Source organism: Neolamprologus brichardi, chromosome 6 (genome assembly GCF_056152115.1).
Source record: "Neolamprologus brichardi isolate AB-2024 chromosome 6, ASM5615211v1, whole genome shotgun sequence".
Classification (NCBI taxonomy): Eukaryota; Metazoa; Chordata; class Actinopteri; order Cichliformes; family Cichlidae; genus Neolamprologus; species Neolamprologus brichardi.
The window spans coordinates 16,719,534-16,737,381 of record NC_142109.1 but is presented as its reverse complement, the minus strand read 5'-3'; the positions used below and the strand labels follow the sequence as shown (position 1 = coordinate 16,737,381).

Genomic DNA, 17,848 nt, shown 5'->3' with positions numbered 1-17,848 from the left:
CTTACTGACCAGTTTTTGTGAATTTTGATTTTATCAGGGGAAAAAAATAAAAGATCTGTTTCAATAGAGCCAACTAAAAACAAACTTGACTTTTATCTTTGCTTTGGATTTCCCAGCATCCTGCGTTGATACACTTCTTAATTTCTCAGGACTCTAATGTTTGTCTCACATGAGATATGCAAGCCCTGCTGAGATTTTAACCTTTTCATGGTGGCCAGCTGGAGTCCACACTCATTAAATCTAAACTGTTGACTCGTCTCAGTGTGATGTAGGAGGAGGCCCACTGGCCACGACCCTTAAATGTCAGCCAAACAAAACAGACGGAGACAGAGGTGCACCTGACCCCTGCCTCTGCTAATTAAGAACTGCTAAAATAAGATGTCATATAGTGAGAGCCGTGTTTTTATCCTCTCTAATTGCTGGTTGCGGCACAGACCTTCTAGGTGTTGTATCTACACTGCTGTGCAAAAGTCTTGAGTCACCCTTCATTTCTTCATATTTTGATTCCAAGGAGCCAGACGGTATTGTGATTTTTGGTTTGAAGCAATAGTTGTCCAGGCTTTGAAAGTTTTTCTGTGATAATTCGCTGTTTTTTACTAACTTCTAGTCCAGTCCTTGTACCTTATCATTTTAAAAGAAGCATTTTTGTTGAAACACTTAACACTGAAGTATAAGTGCAAGTATAAAAAAGGCACTTAATTCAAGGGATGAAGCAGTGTTGTGTCTGAACATAACAGACAACTTACAATTTAAAATTCATTCTTTGCTATCTTTAGTCGCTTTCTTGCAAAAACACATCATTTGTTCCCTTCTCTTTAGTTGAATCCATGAAAAATGCCAAAAATAACAGAGTTTGACAGGCACACGATACAAGTATTGCAACAACAATGTAATTCTCAGAGAGCTGTTAGTCAAAAACTTGGCAAATTTCATTATGGTGTGCAGTGTGGCCTTAAAAAATCTGAGGAAACTGGACAAGTGGACAGTTTCTAAAAGACCCTGAAATCTACAGCAGATGAACAGTATCTAAAAGTCATGTCCTTAAGAAATAGGAAGGAAGAAATGGAAACAGGAGAAAAGTCTGAGACACGCCAAATTATGTAAGAACTAGACTGAAATTTTGTGGTAACAGGTCATATTGTAGTGATGAATCCATTCATCATCATTTGAATCATTTGAATTTTTTGGTTCAAATTGGAGCCGCACTTCAGCCAGCAGTGTTCAGGATGGAAATTGATTGACGTATGAACACAACACCATCACATTTTGATCCACCGTGCAAAACCATCTGGAAAGCTTCTGATTAGCAACAGCTTCATTTTTCATAATGATCCCAAACACACTGCTAATGCATTAAAATCCTACCTGGGTAGAAAAACACACAATGCAACATTATCATAGAAATAGAGAGAGAGACCTTATTAATTCCACACTGGGGAAATTCAATTCAGATACAGCAGCATAAAGTTCAGCAAGAAAAAAGTGAATTACATATATATATATATATATATATATATATATATATATATATATATATATATATATATATATATATATATATATATATATATATATATATAAAATAAAATAGAAAAATAAATAGATTAGAATATAAATTGTGTACCAAAAAAAATATGCCCAGAGCCTGGATGTCAACATTATTGCAGAAGTGTGTGATCATCGTGACAGAGAACAGAACAAAAGGTAGCCACAGCAAGAAGAGCTTTGAATGTCCTTCAAGAAACCTGGAGAACTATTCCTGAAGAAGACATAAAGAAATTACCCAAAAGCCTGCCCAGGAGAGTTCAGGCAGTGTTTAAAGACAAGTGATCATACCAGTGTTACTTTTTCTAGCTCAACCGAACTGTACAAACTCTGCTGTAGATACTGTGTTTCACTGCACCCATTTTTCCTGGCAAATTAAAAAGAAATGAGGGTGGCTCAACACTTTTGCACAATACTGTAACTGATATGTTTCAATGTTGTTTAGGGCAAGAAAATGAGTGTCCTTTTCATTCTTAGACAAACCGACTTTTGATGTAATATTTTTCTCTTTCCCCTACAACTCATCATACCCTCTTCAGCTGGACAGCGCCACCTCCCTGATCCAAGCGGCCAAGAACCTAATGAATGCAGTGGTGCTGACTGTAAAGGCGTCTTATGTAGCTTCCACCAAGTACCAGAAGGTGTACGGAACAGCGGCTGTTAACTCGCCCGTTGTGTCTTGGCGCATGAAGGCCCCCGAGAAGAAGCCTCTGGTAAAAAGGGAGAAGCCCGAGGAATGCCAGACTCGTGTACGACGAGGCTCCCAGAAGAAACACATCTCCCCCGTCCAGGCCCTCAGCGAATTCAAGGCCATGGACTCCTTCTAAGAAGAAAGAGAAAAACGAAAAAAGAAGTCATGCTTAAGAAAAACAACTCAACATGACGGCGAGAAGTTGATGAAAAAGTTCCCTTTTTACATTGTGTTAACCCAGCTCTGTTTGCCCTGTGTGTGCTTGGTGACACCTCAGGAGGACTACAGTATATATTAAAACTGCCACACTGTGGCTCCTGTTAACACTGTGGTCCTCATGGCTCACAGACAGCCAGCACACAACCCAACAGTATTTATCGATCTTATTGTAGCTTAATATGTGAGAGCCAAAATGTGACAAAGACAGAACGACATTTTGAAAATATGGAAGTTAAAAAACAAAAAAAAGGGGAAAGAAACATATCAGAGGAGGAAGTGAGGCATTTAAAAAAAATAATTAATCGTGGCAGTTGATATTCTAGCTGTATCATTAATGTGCTACTGACTGGCTGCTTGTATACACACTTAAACAGTCTCAATGGAAATCTTACATGGTTCAGTAAAGGAGTTGCTCTAAGCGAAGGATATCAGTGGTGGTATGATCCTTGATGACTTTGTTTTTTTTTTCAATTTGAATGTTAACCTGTAGTGCTAGGAATAACCTATGTTTAAAATACCTGGAAGTGTCAGCATCCGAGTAGTTCCCCCATTCCCGATGATTATAATAATAATAATATTAATAATAATCCATATGGTGTTGTTTTTTTTTTACCAAAGCACACTTATGGTCTATTGTATTGCCTTTTTAAACCCCTTTTCTTGAATGGTAACGTCACTAACTATGATGACCTTGTTTGGAAGTCATGTAGCGTATAATATAGACAGAGAGGTTTGACTAGTTGTGGTTTGCTCAGAGAATAGAACCCCTGCATACGATACCTTTATATCCACCCTTCTCTAATAAATCCCCCAACTTGACACCTCAAGTTTCCTGTGTCTTTATTACTTTCATATAAGCAGCAGCTACAATATCAATCAGAGTGTTACAGCCCGTCATTAGTCAGAAGGACCTGACAACCGCTCGAGATTCACGTGCAAAATGAAGGAGGAGAAAATATCCATTAGTGCCGCAAGCTTACAAGAATAGGTGTATTGATTCGGGGTCACAGGTCAACTCTGCGCTGTGACTGGAGATAATTGGTCTTGGCTCAGCACGGTTAGTGCTGTCGTTGTGATATTTCCACACATTCTCCACACAAGCAGTCCTAACGTATGTGATCGCTTTAGCCTTGAAGATCTCAGCACATCTGAAATGGATCGCCATGATTTTTACTGACATTCATGTTCAGCAGGTGTCATGTATCCTTTGTAACAGCACAGCGTCTGCCACTAAAGTTGTATATTTGTCCTCAGACATCATCATCATATCCTACTTCCTTGGAGAGTGTGGGGGAAGTGCCCTGACCTTTCTGCTAATGCCTCCACGAGACTGACGCTTAACCGAAATGTCTTGACCACGATTGTATGGATTGATATTGAGCGTAGCGCCGATATTCGAGTCCCGCCTTCAGGCTTTGATGGTTCCTAAACGTTTCCCAGAGCACCATTATCGACCCAAAAACGAACACTTAAATAAATGGACAAATTCCGCCCTCACTCGTGGTGAGGCCAAAACATGGCAAACATAAACACCAGCTCACCATCACCACGTAAGCGAGCGATGTTCCCACTTCACTCAAAGCTTAGTGGTATTGTATTCTCTTAGAATACACTTTGTCTATTAAATTGACATTCATGTGATGGGTGTGATGTGCTGCCAAAGCTGTATCAATTCCTCATTGTCTCCGAGTTAACTGCTGACTCCATGTCAGGTGTATAAGTCAGTATTGATTACTGAAGTCCTTATCAATCTCTCTTAAATCTGCTGAGCTGTCAGAGAAGGAAGGAAAGGATTGGTTATGAAAGAGGCGCAGCTGTTGGGGAGGCAAGACGAGAAGCCCCACAGTTCTCTGAATGAGGAAGTCAAGCTCTCTTAAAGAAAGAGATCAAAGATCAGCGTGAATACTACCACTATAAACTTTATACAGCAGCAAGACCTGGTTACGACCTCCGGTTATGTTTAATTCCAAGAAATTAGCTCAGTTTTAGAGACAGCACAATACATTCATTATTTATATATGTATTTAAAAAACAGTCCCCAGAGGCATTTGCACACTGTGGCATTACAACACCGGAGAGCAAATCAACCAACTGCTTAACACGACCTCGATCTCTTACGAATCAAATCAAAAGCATCGACATGCATAATTGTCCCAATAATGGCTCATGCGACATTAGTTTGAATAATTCTGCAGTTCGGTCCCTGATAATGAATAAGGTTCTTTATGTATCCACATTGTGCTGCTAATGACCATTAAACACAACATGCATCAGGCATCCGTGCATCACCAGGCCACCCTCTGTTTAGGAAACAGGGCCACAGGGGAGAAGTAGTAACACAATCCAGTTAATGGAGGGATTAATTCCTGGCTGTTGTGCTGTCTTAACTAAAATTATCCCTGTGTGTATCCATCCCCCCTATCCAAATAAAGCGGGCCGCGATGGCTGACAGCTTGTTCTCTTCGAAAATTAAAAATAATTAAAAAGAAATAACGACGGTGGCGGAAATGCCAGTGCAGTGTAGGGTTTTAGCACTTTGATTTGAGATGGGATTCGCTGTATTAAAAGGATTAAAACAGAGTTCTAATCTAGTTAAGCAAACCTCCCTCAAACCAACTATAAAAATAGACGGAGAGGAAAATGACTGTCAAAGTCCCAGAGGGAGAATGGTGATGAACAGCACACAAGCAGCTGCCGCAATATGCTTTTTTGGCTTCTGGTCTATGGTGTCACAATCCTTCTGACACCAAGCACTTTGCCATCTGCACACGAGCGGACATCAGCGCTGTAAAGGGACCTCTTTATGGCCGTTGTTGTAACGTCGAGATTAAATCTGGGAAACCGTCTTAGTGTGACCTGATGACACTGTTGAGTCTCTCTCTCTTTTTTTCGTCCATTCACTAAGACAAGAAAGGTTATCAGCAAAATGCATTTTCTGAAACGTCCTTAGCTCCACATTAGGTAGGCAGGAGGTGGTTGTTTTCTTCTTCTGGACAAAAACATCACTAATGCAGCGCACAAATATTTACCACCTGATGAATAATTCCAGTCTGAACCCACCGACACATTACTGCTGCAAATTAATTGCGGGCGGTTTTTGGGGAGATATGAAATGAAACCTCAGGCTTTGTCTTCTTTATTTATTTATACCTTTAGCTCTTTGGATGTACTTCCACAAAAGGGTTAAACCTATTTCTAATTCTAATTTTCTCAAGAAAGCCACGAGGTATAGAGAGTCTAGACAATTCATAATTTCTTCAGAATGCTGGCCTATGCTTTTAAGAGTCTGAGTAACACAAACACTTCAACTCCTCTGCCACTGGTTCATACCTCTTTCAGGTTTAGCTCAGCTTCTCGAACACGCCTGGAGGTCAAGCAGGTGTGGCTTCTCAGAAGTTGCATTTTTGCACTTTTGCATATTGATATTTCAGTTTTAATCACATTTGAAATTTACCCAAAACACAATAAAACTGATACCACAGGACTGTATTGCTATTTAGTCCCAAAATACCACTGTGATGATGTGGAAATATTCACCAACTGCACTCTCCACCATTTTTAAAAAATCATGAATATTAAAGAAATTCATTATCTCCATAAATATTCAATATTCTTCCTTTAAAGTTCCCTTAAATAGCTCTTTGTTTAAGGCGATTGCCAGCTGAGGAAGTGCAGGTTTCAGTACTGACTCGTCTACAAAGGAATGCACATTTTGAAAATTCTTGTAGATTTTTATGCCCTGGTTAAGATAAGACTACTAAAAAAATGGGTTAAGATTTATTTATTTATTTAAAACAATTTTTTCTTTAACTGTTGCATTGAGACAGGATGCAAGCTGCAGTCTCCTGCATCAAACTGCATATGCTACACCCCCCCCCCTACTGCTTCCTGTGCTACATAAAGGGCACACTATTTCCAGCATTTGCTTTGAGTATTTGCGCTGGACATAAATCATGCAAAGAACAAACATCCAAATATGAGTGTAATACACAGGCTTTCTGGACTGGATATATAGTTAAAGGATTATTCCTTCGGAAATAAATCTTAAGGTCATTCATCTTACCAACAGTGTGGAGCACTGTTGTGTGACCCACCTTATAAGGACTGCCACACATTCTTATTTTCCTGCTGTACGTCTCAACTGGCTCAGTAATGCAGGAGATTTCAGTCTTGGAAGTTACTGTGGCTCTGAGCTTTTATGTGTAAGAAAGGGATGAAAACATTTCCCCGGTTGTGCAACACAACTAAGAAGTAGTTTTAACGAGTTGAATCGAAAAAAGAAAAACTTTTTTGTGCTTTATGTGTTGCTTTGCGTTGTCTTTTCTGGAGGCCCGGCATTCATGATGTCAGAAGGTATGTTGAACAGATGCCGTCAAACCACCTCTGGCTGTCTGGTACATTTTCTGTGCACTCGAAAGGCTGTCAGAGGCCACTGCTCTGCTCCGACAGAATCTCCTCAATTACCTTCTCACCTGGATGGCAGTGATGGACAGCTGGGGGGAGGGGGCAGGACCTGGAGCGTTGTCTCCAGGTGTGTCTTCCTCTCTCACACACGCACTCACACACATGTGGATTTGCTGCTTGGAGAGACAGCACTCAATTTTTATCCAATAATCAAACACGTTTAGTATTTATAAAATGCATTTAGTAATTCTGTTTTTTCATCCACATTTTAATCACTTGAAAGCCCACTTCCTCTAGTTTTCACCGATTTGTTATGTTCTTCATTTAGGCTGTTTGTCATTGATGGCTCACAGCCAGTGAGCTCATTTTTAGCCTAATTGCATCTCTCTGTTATTTCAAATAGCAAACGGCCATAAGCTAATACTTAAGGTTGGACCAGTGGTCCATCTTTTCATCTTTGTGCTTTATCCACGTACTGTGATACATACAATCATAGTTATGCCAAATATGAAGGTCAGTTTTGGTAATTCAGAGGAGTTTGATTATGGATTTACAGATTTCTCTATCTGATTTCTTTAATTAAAACAAAAAGCCCTTTAGTTGCTGCTCTGTAGTTTGAAAAGCCATTAGATCAGCATCAGTTACTGTTTTTTTACGTGCTTGTAATGGAACTGGATGTAGAAAGTTTTCACTTTAGAAGATTTTCAACACTACATGGCGTCACCAAAACAACCTTTGGCTATATCCTGCATTTTGAAGCAGCAGAGTTTCTCACAAAATCTCTCATTATAAGAACAGCTTGACATCTTGGGAAAACAACCTTTTTTTGCTTTGTTGCCAAAAAGTTCTAAGCGATCAATACCACTGTGGCCACTCTGTCCATTAGATATAAAGTTACTGCAGCAAAGAAAAAAAGAATAACATGACATGAAATAGTGAGATGTAAATATGCTGAGAGCTGGATTTAATTTTTAGTCATTTAATCACTTTTTAAGTAGCATTTTTGCATTCATGTTTTTTTTATGATTTTCATGCAGTTCATCGCTGATACTGTACATTTTATGTCTACTTCTATAGTACTACAGTCACTCATCTGCCTTCACAGGAATATAAAGTGAGTGTAATTTGTAATCCATAGGGTTTAATATGATATCAGCCCACCCTTTGCAGGTATAACAGGTTTAACTCCACAAGATGTAGGAGTGTGTTTATGTGAACCATTGGAAGCCTTCTTCAGAGCTGCAAGGTCAGACACTGTTGGAGAGAACCTGGCTCACAGTCTTCGCTCTAATTCATGCCAAAGCTGGTCTATCAGGTTGAGGTCAAGACTCTGTGCAGGCCAGTCAAGTTCTTCCACATCAAACTCGCTCATCCATGTCTTTATGGACCTTGCTGGTCCTCACTGGACCACCTCACTGGTGTGCAGTCATATTAGAACAGGAAACGTTCATCCCCAAACTGTTCCCACAAAGTTGGATGCATGAAATTGTCCAAAATTTCTTGGTATAGTGAAGCATTAAGAGTTCCTTTGTGATTTTACGCGGTCTATGATTTCAAGGCCTTTTGTTCCCAATCGCTTCCACTAACAGCTGACTGGAATATTTAGGAGCGAGGAGATGTCATGCCTGGACTTGTTGCACTGGTGGCACTATGATGTTTGTAGAAGCACTCTGCATGCCTAGGTGTTTAATTTTCTACACTTGTGGCCATGAAAGTAACTGCAACACCTGAATTCAATCATTTGGATGGGTGAATGAACACGTTTGGCAGTATAGTGTATATCCTTTATACATTCTTACTTCTGTATACTCTCTTTGTGCAGATCACAACATTATTTTCTGCATGGAACAAACCTAACTGAGAACACATACATTTCCCTCTTCACGCGCGCTAACACGTGAGGCGCTTTACAGCTGAGCTCCCCCATGGCCCATCACACAATAATCAGGACAAACTTTGCCTTCTCCCTCATAACAACTTTTAATCTATCTGGAACATTGTTGAAAATAATGTTAACAGCTTAGAGAGGGGATTATTAGAGCCCACTGGAGGTCTGCACTCCACTGTTTTCTTCTTTTACAGTGCATTTCACCAGATGGTACCTTAATGAGCCGGAGCTGTCAATGTTTAAATTACAGAGAGGGAGGGATAGAGTGGCAAGCAGTAAAACGACCTTTGTGAATTTGAACAAGGTCATAGTAAAGTGGTCAGCAGACGCTCAAAATAGCTGTAGAAACCGTGTGATTAATGTCTTTGGAAATTAAATGAGGAAAGAGAGTGACCTCTTCTTGACCAATCAAATGGAAAGCTATCACACACGAATGATGTGGATCGCCTTTTTTTCCCTCTTTCTATCACCAACTATTATCATCCCTTCAACTATTAAATATATACTATTAGCTTTAAAAGAGAGCAGACATAAGAGGAGCTCTTCGGCTGGAGTCCATATTTACCCATCAGAGGGGATGTGCTTTCTCATAGAGGCTGAAAAGTGTTTGACTGATAAAACTTTAAACACTTCTCTGCTTGGTCAGCAGCTTTTTATGGGTTATTCGGCTCAAACAGTAAAACACAGATAACTACTGATATAAATCAAACTATGGTATAAAACCATTTGTTTTAATGTTTCATCAAATTATGGTCTTTTATGCCCAGGCTAGGATTCATATGCTGTAAGCTATTAGTGCCACATGGGGCTGGAGTGGATGGATGCCCCTCGAAAAATAATTCAACCCTACAGTGAAAAATAGGCACATAAGCACACTGTAACAGGACTAACATAGGCCCTGTGCTCTGTTAAGTGGCCTCGGAAACCTCCGTTCAATGCTCCTGAAATGCCCCCACCGCGTGCAATTTTAAAAAGCCCATTATTTCTCATGATATTCGTCCCTCTGAGTTTATGGTTCTGTGACGGCACATGACTCAGTGTGTTGAGCTTACATGTCTCATTTATCTAGAAACAGAAAATAACATTTCAAATGTCTGTGAATGAAGTGTTTCATAGTCTTTCTGTAACCCATTCCTGCTAATTACCCATTCCTTTTCTAAGCATCTATGTTGCATACAGTATCTTTAGTTCATTATATTGTATGTCAAGTTTTGCCTTAGAGTAGGTATTACTCTTGTTATTTCGGATTTCAACATCTACTTTTTATTTTCCAAGTTGTACAAGTCCACAAGTGACGTTTTACTTTGCATTGCCTTATATGCAACAGAGACTCTTCACCAGCTAATAGCACTGACACAACTACTGGCTGGAGCGAGGTCGTCTCCCAGGGAAGCTACCGAGGAAACATACTAGTGCTGTTGCTCTTCCAGTGATCATCAGAGGGAATGTGACATATACATGTGCTTTATGTAAGATGCTGCTGCACTCCCACGTGCCAGATCACACAGTGACTGTACCTGGCTTCAGGACTTTCCAGGTTAGCTTCATAAAACTTGCTTCTACATGCACACCACCCCCCAGCAGGGCCTCTTGCCGACTGATAAGGTGTTCACATGAAAATCCATTACCCAATTTCCAAAAGTCAAAAAACAGAAGCATATATGATAAAATAAAGTACACTGCATGGTGATCATATAATAATAATTTTCATTTTGCAACTTTTCTCAGTCATTTTAGTGCAACTTTCACATCACTGCTCTTAATGCATTTCCCCACTGGTATTAGACCGATGTAGCACATTAGTACTACTGAATCTCACAACTCATTGCACTTTTGTCAGTCAGAACTCTAGATCTCTCGCTTTCCCGAATACTCAAGCATTGCATCATTGTTTTCAATCAAATTACTTCAAACCTTTTGTTCCAGTAACACACCATGAGTGGTAGCGAAATCACCCTTAATTCAAAGCAAATATAAACATGTGTTCGCAGAAGAATTTGGGGTTTGGCCAGACTACTTTGAAATGATAGAAGGGCTACGGTGACTCAATCAACCACTCATTACAAACAAGGCATGCACCAGAATATCTATCAATGCACAACACTGGATCTTGATGCAGAGGGGTTCCAGCAACAGAAGACCACACAAGATGCCATTCCTGTCAGCTACTACAAGGTGTTGAGGTTGCATTTCACATGGACTCACCAGAGCACCTTTGAGATGTCCCAAAGTATGTAAAAAAATGTTCTCCACACCATTACACCATGAGCCTTGATTATTGATATAAGGCAGGATGGATCTGCACTTCAATGTTGTTTACACCAAATTGTGACCCCAAAGGGAGACTCATCAGACCAGGCAACATTTTCCAGTCTTCTGTTCTTTCATCTTAAACTTGATTTGGACAACTGGAAATCTACGTCCTAACTGATGTTGTAACTGGAAACGCCTACACCGCAAACTTGCAGGTAATTCAAGTTGTTGCGACTTGACATGTAATTACATTTTTCATAAATGTAAAAGGTGCAGAAGGTTGTGGCGTTGCATTAAAATGGGGTTCCAGTTAAGTTAAGACGCAGAAGTATAGTTCACGTATTAGTGAGCCCATGTGAATTGAAACCTCCGTTTCCTGTTCTTAGCTAATCAGAGTGGCACTTTGTGGTGTCATTTGCTGCTGTAGCCCATCTAAAACCATAACATGTCAAACCTTCATCCAGAAATGCTCTTCTGCGTACCCCGATTGTAAGAAGTGGTTGTTTGCATTTTTTGCTGTCTGTATTGACTGAGAACTTTGCACAGAGAGCTGCCGCACACTGGAGAGTTTCTGTTCTTCCGACCCTTCTCTGTAAACCCTGGAGACGGCTGTGTGGGAAAATCTCAGTAGATCAGCAGTTTCTGAAATCCTCAATGAAACTATGAAAGGTCATTTAAATCACCTTTCTTCCTTATTCTCATGCTTGCTTTGAACTTCAGTAGATCATTTTGACCATGAGTTGCTGATATGTGATTAGCTGAGTAGATATTTGCATTAATTACAAATTAACTACTGTTCCTAATGAAGTGATCAGTTTGTGTATATTCATATTGTCATAACTACATTCTGCAAAATAAATTCTTGTTTCTTGACATTTTTTTTTCCAATTTGTAGTTAAGTTTAGTGCTGAGAATAATTATTCAAATGTCATTTTTACCAAAGCCAAGCACTTAATGACCCACACTGAGGCCAGGTTGGATGATGCATGTTGACCTACTGCAAATGACAACCAACATATGTTTAAGTTGTGCGCTTTGTTTTGAAAGTATAACGACATTTGTCCTGACCTAACACTGCATTAACCTCGCTGCTTATTAGAGCAGCAGGCATGCCCTTTTTTTCCTACAGAGAAATGCAGATGTGGTAATATCTGAAGGCTTTATATATCATCACATAAACACCGTCCTGTTGTGACGGATTCCATTGGTGTTCCTTTAAAATTAACCTTGCCAAGTCTAGAATCTAATGTGGAGCCTGTTTTCACAGCATGCTACTGTCACGTTAGCCAGTGCCTAATTCTATCTAATTGAGTAATGACAACAACTCTGCAGAGTGACACCTCCACTGCAAGGTCAGTCCATAGCATTGCCAGCTTCACACAGAGAAACTGAGTCAAACCCACTTGTACCACAGAGCACATAGCAGGAGACACCTCCGAATCCAATAAATCTAACCACAGGTATCAAACACACACATACAAAGACACATGCGTGCAGGAATGCACACGCAGTCAGATACCGAGCAAGTGTTGGTACAAGCCAAATTCTGCAAGGGGGTTTTCACGACTCCATGGTTGGCGTTGTATCATCACAGCAAGATGGATCTGAATTGATTCAGACTTTTTTATGTGTGTGTGTGGTTTTTGCATCAGCTCTTGTTTCTGCCATCATTGTCTTGGTACACTGAATTCATCTTTGGGCATAACCATGAAGTGGAACGTCTTCCTTCCTTTGTTGATCCCATTGATCTAACCATTCAGGGAGCCAGATTAATCAAAATCGCGTATTTTTATGACAAAGCCTGTGCAAACCCACAGAAGTGTTCGTGAAAATTATTTTGTAAGATTTAGCTGAGTACATGCATTTATTATGACTCTTTATTATGAATTAAACCGGTGCTCCATTCATAGCTTAGTCATCATTATTTAAGATTAGAAACCTGATCAAGGATTTAGCTTGTAGCGTTCAGGTCAAATCACATTTGCAGAAAAGCAAAAACTCATTTATTGTGTAAATGTGTGTTGTTACATTTAGATAACCTGATCCCCTAAAAGAAAGAGCCTTCAAATGTGCAAAATATGGTAAAAAGGTAACCTTAGAAGTATTTTGGGTGCATGAATCTGTTCTGCTGTGACTGAAAACTGAAGAAAAAGTGAATTGTTAAAACAGGCTGGTAAAATTGGAAGAACTGCAGTTTAGAATAAATTGCAGTTTGTCTATATCTCTTAAAGGAGTTAAATAAGATGCAGAAGAAAATGGATGAATGGACTGAAAAAATGAACCATATATCCAAAGGCTTGATGCTCCATATGTCAGATTTGGCCCTGCTGGTGTATGTTTGCTGAGGAATAATGAAACACATATGCTGTCCAGATTGTAAAGCCCTCTGAGGTAAATTAGGGACGTTAGATATAAATTAAATTTCATCGACTGACACATTAACATATGAGAAATGGTGATGTACTTCAAGAATAAACGCAGGAGGACAAGAGGACAGTCGCACCATGCCACTGTTTGTCCACTGATATTCTCCGGGGTAAGGATTCAGACGACTAATTTCCTTTAAACCTTGTTCATTACTTTATAATTCCATTCTTGTTGCACTTAATAACAACAAGAGCTTAGAGAAGGGCACCAAGGTGCTCCTCTAGCCATTAAAATGTTCCACCACCCATTAAATGCATCTGTACCTTTTTGTAAGTAGCTCCATCCATCAATATTATGACGGGTTAATTTTCATTCACATGGCACTGGAGAGACCATCAACACTCAGCTTAGGCTGAACACAGAAAATATTGTCTACTTAAAGCCATGTTTAAGAAAGAAAAAAAGGAAAGATGGAGGAAAAAATAGGGGCTGGTACTGAGCACGAGACCAACCCCCAGCTGAAAGCCCCGGTCATGAGCAAGCAAATAGAGCTCTGGTGAAGCTGTGTAGGGTAATTCTTCATGTGGTGGATGAAGCTGGATTATAAAATTATTGATTAACATCAATGTTGAAGTATTAAGGATGCAATAAATCATCAAAATGATTCCCCTAGAGACAAAAATGACTAGAGCTGATCAATAAAGCCAAATATATGGTCACAATACAGCATTATTGTTTCATATTCTTTGATATTGGTAATAATCAAAATATAAAATACAAAACAAATGCAATAATTGGATAGCATTATCAAGAAGGTTCTGGGTTCAAGCCTTCCTAGGGCCTTTCTGTGCGGAGTCCATTACGCCTGGTAGGGTTTGGTCCCCGGGTCCAAATGTGATAGTGTTGTGCTGTGTTACCCTGCAATGGGCTGGGTGTACCCGGCTCAGTGTCAGCTGGGATGGGCTCCAGCTAAATAGTTTGCTAAGCAGTTTCAGAATATGGTTCCAGGAATGGACATTTAATACTATTAATGAGGGGAAAGACATTTTCAATACATCAGTTCGATGATAGGGATTTACAAGAATCTCTTTCTTTTTGCTATTATTTCATTTTGTTGCAAATTTGAGAGCTCTATCATTTTACCTTTGACATAGAAAGGCTATTTCTTAATTACACTATCACAGTGTGTTTTTACAAAAAAAAAAACACATTTATTTTGTATCCAACTTTACTAGGAGACAACTCACCGACGGTCAAGGTGGGTCACAGTCTATCCTCCTGTGCTCATCAGCAGCAGCTGTGCTTCTAACATCCTCACCACTGTCACCAGATTCAGGCGGCGTGTTTAACCAGCATGATTATAGGAGAACAGGCTTTTTCCCCCTCACAGCACAGGAAAAGCAGCTATCCCAGTTAAACATAATTTATATATAAAATCTATGTTTAAGTTATACAGTGGGCAATGCATATGTCAAGGGATCAGTTAACCATAAGCCCATAATAATATGTCAGTGAAACAACGTGCACGATACTCTGAAACCACAGAAGTTAAAAGAAGCCAACAACGGTTTTATAAACTGCTCAGCTTGTCCTACTGCAACATGGTGATTTTAGTAGGCACTGTAAGTTTGGCTGTTTAATGTAGACTTTCCTCAACAGTATGGTATTTCTTGTCATGTCTTCTGTTATTGATAGTTGATTAGTCAAATGTAGTCATGCACCGAACACATCTTGATAACATCCCACATAACCACGCTGAGAAAACACCTGCTGTTATTTCAGTCTGTTAAATGCATATGTAGTCTTAAGGTCTGACTTGGTATGAGAGATATGAATATAGCTATGAATTATAATAGAGTGTTTTGGTAATGAAAAATTGTTGCTCAAGAACAGCATGTACTGTAAAAGAAAAGGCTGAGCCAATAGCCAGGCTTTTAAGGGCTTTTGTTTTTGTTAAAAAAAAAAAAAAAAAGCATAATGATGATTTTTTTTTATAAAGTAGGTTCGTTAGGTAAAAATATTTGGGTTTTTCTTGCATGGCATCAAAGAAAAACAAGAAAGAAAAGAAAGCGTATCAGAGCCATTAATTGTACTAGATAATGACTTTCCCCCTCAAATAGGTTGCCACATTTTCCATTTGATCTCTGACTGTGGTTATAAAAGCCTTCTGCAGAGAGCTAACTAAATTCTTTTTTCCGCATACAGCCCCCCCATCACCATTGTTCCTGGCGCCAGATGTGAAGTAATACCTCTTCATCTCTTTGACAGGCACTTGGTAGAAATGAGGCTTTTAACTTTAAAAATGACTTAATGGAAAGCTAAAAGAATACTAAAATTAGAAAACCCCCATTACATCTACACTGAAGCATTTTCTTCATCAAGCCAGCCCCAGGTGCATCACTTTACTTGGCTATGCATATGAAATTGCACCCCCCCCCCCCCCCCCCCCCACGCACACACACACACACACACACACACACACACACCCCAATCTATATTAACTTCACAGCTGTAGCGGTGTCAGCTTGGGCTAAGCTGATGTGTCCATTTCAAACAGCATTTCATTGCTATTCAGAGCCCCTTTATTTCATCTTCTCTGTGCTTACCTCCAGTCACTGTGGCTTCGAAGTAAACTGCAACATAATATGGACAATAACATGCTCAGAAATGTCCTATCATCAGACAATAGCCTATTCATGTGATAAAAGGTTCTGGATGGCATTCGAGGTGCTGCCCAGTGTTTCTGACAGGAGGAGGAATACAGGGCAGCCGACTGAGCACACCGGCACTAACGACTTCAAAATGGAATCTTTCATCTCACCAGCAGTCACTGAGACATATCATTCAAGCATCAAACGCAGCAGACGTTCTGATGTAGCAGAAAAAAGGCCCGAGGTGTTTAAAATCTGATGGCCCTTTTACAGTTACCCTCTCTGATTAACATAAAGACTACACATCTGTTGTCATATATACCGCAGAGATGAATGAATCGCTGTATTAACTAATATCTAACAAATCCTGCATCTGATCGTGTCTCTAGCGATGACCACCGTCCAGAGCGAGCAACAGTCGAGGTCATAGATTTGCTAAAATGCATAGGCAACACAAACAACAAAAATAGCAGATGTCAATATACACAATGCGACATAACTCATAAAATAGAAGGTCAGCACAGAACTAGAATCTTAAATAAGTTAACACAGAAATACTTGGAGGTTTTTTTTTTTTTAAAGAGAAAGTTAAAAAGAAAAAGTTGAAAAGTAGGTCTTTGTCACTTTAAAAAAAAAATGGAGCGTGTATTGTCCAAGCTCAGTAAAATAGTCTACAAAAGTCCAGTTTGCAGTATGGAAGGTGATTTATTCTGCAAGCATAACAGCAAAAGTTTGCTTTAAGTGCCTCCTTCTATATGTCCTCACTTTGGCAGACTGTTGATCATAACTGTTTCAGGGGAAGGAGGCAATAAAATATGAGCCCAAGACACCATATGTCTCTTTGCACACATGCGTATGCCTAAATTATCACACGCACGCCAACACAAAGCGAGCGCACGCGTGCACATATAACGCAGCAGCAACTTCTAATTTTGATAAAATAAAACGCTACCATCCCCTGTGCAATTCAATACTGGGCTGCCTCTGAGAACAACAAGCTAAATGTTGGCAGTGGGGCCTCTTTGATTTCCAATTTGGAGTCAATTTGGAAAACATTGAAATTTCCATTGTTGCACAACTTGGTTGATTACATTTTTCATTTGTGTGTTGTATTTTCTACTCAACAGGGAACAATACTTGATGTCTACATTTGCATGGTGTACATTTTGCAGAATGTTCTCCCTTTAAGCGAACACTGCGAGCATCAGCTTTGTTTGTGCTGAATGATTTTTGCATGAAATGAGCCAATGTTTTCCCCGAGTTATCAGAAACACAGAAATGGGTTCCAAACACGACAATATCTGATTGTCAAGTGAAGTCGCCATGTACTTTCTTAATATAATAAAGCAATCAGTTTAACAGGTATGCAGTGCTGCTGCGGTTATTGCAGAGGAAGACAATTCTTCCCTGATAGTTATTAGCTCTCATCAAATTACAACAAAAACCACAGATTAAAAAGTCTACTACAGATCTGCGGTGCAAATAATGATCGTGATTAAAGCACGAGCACGGATTCTGCAATCCCATTAGGTTGGAAAATCAGCCATGTGAAGATAAATTGAAAAATCTGCTCAGTGTAATTCTCAAGGATAAAGCAACAGTATACTAAAAGGCTATAGAGGAGCCTTTGAAATACAGCTTCTTTAATCTCTCTACTAGCATTGTGCTCCTTTTCCTGTTGTACTGCAGCACACCCCCATCCTTCCTTCATTTCTCTAGCCTTGGGAACCTGGATGTCTCCAGAGACCTCCACTTCAGTACAAAAACGGCATTAATGAACTCTTTAGCCTGCGCAATTGCTTTCAGGAAAAGAAGAGTACAAAAAAAATA

General features: G+C 39.6%; 1 protein-coding gene across 1 annotated transcript in view; it reads left to right on the top strand.

Annotated features, from left to right (window-relative positions):
• The window catches only part of ctnna2 (catenin (cadherin-associated protein), alpha 2), a 321,242-nt gene extending 317,968 nt beyond the window's left edge, over positions 1 to 3,274 (top strand). The window contains exon 18 of the mRNA XM_006787177.3: positions 2,085 to 3,274. Coding sequence (XP_006787240.1) covers positions 2,085 to 2,372 — 288 coding nt within the window. The 3' untranslated portion in view covers positions 2,373 to 3,274. The remainder of the gene's footprint in view (positions 1 to 2,084) is intronic.
• Positions 3,275 to 17,848: the final 14,574 nt, after the last annotated feature.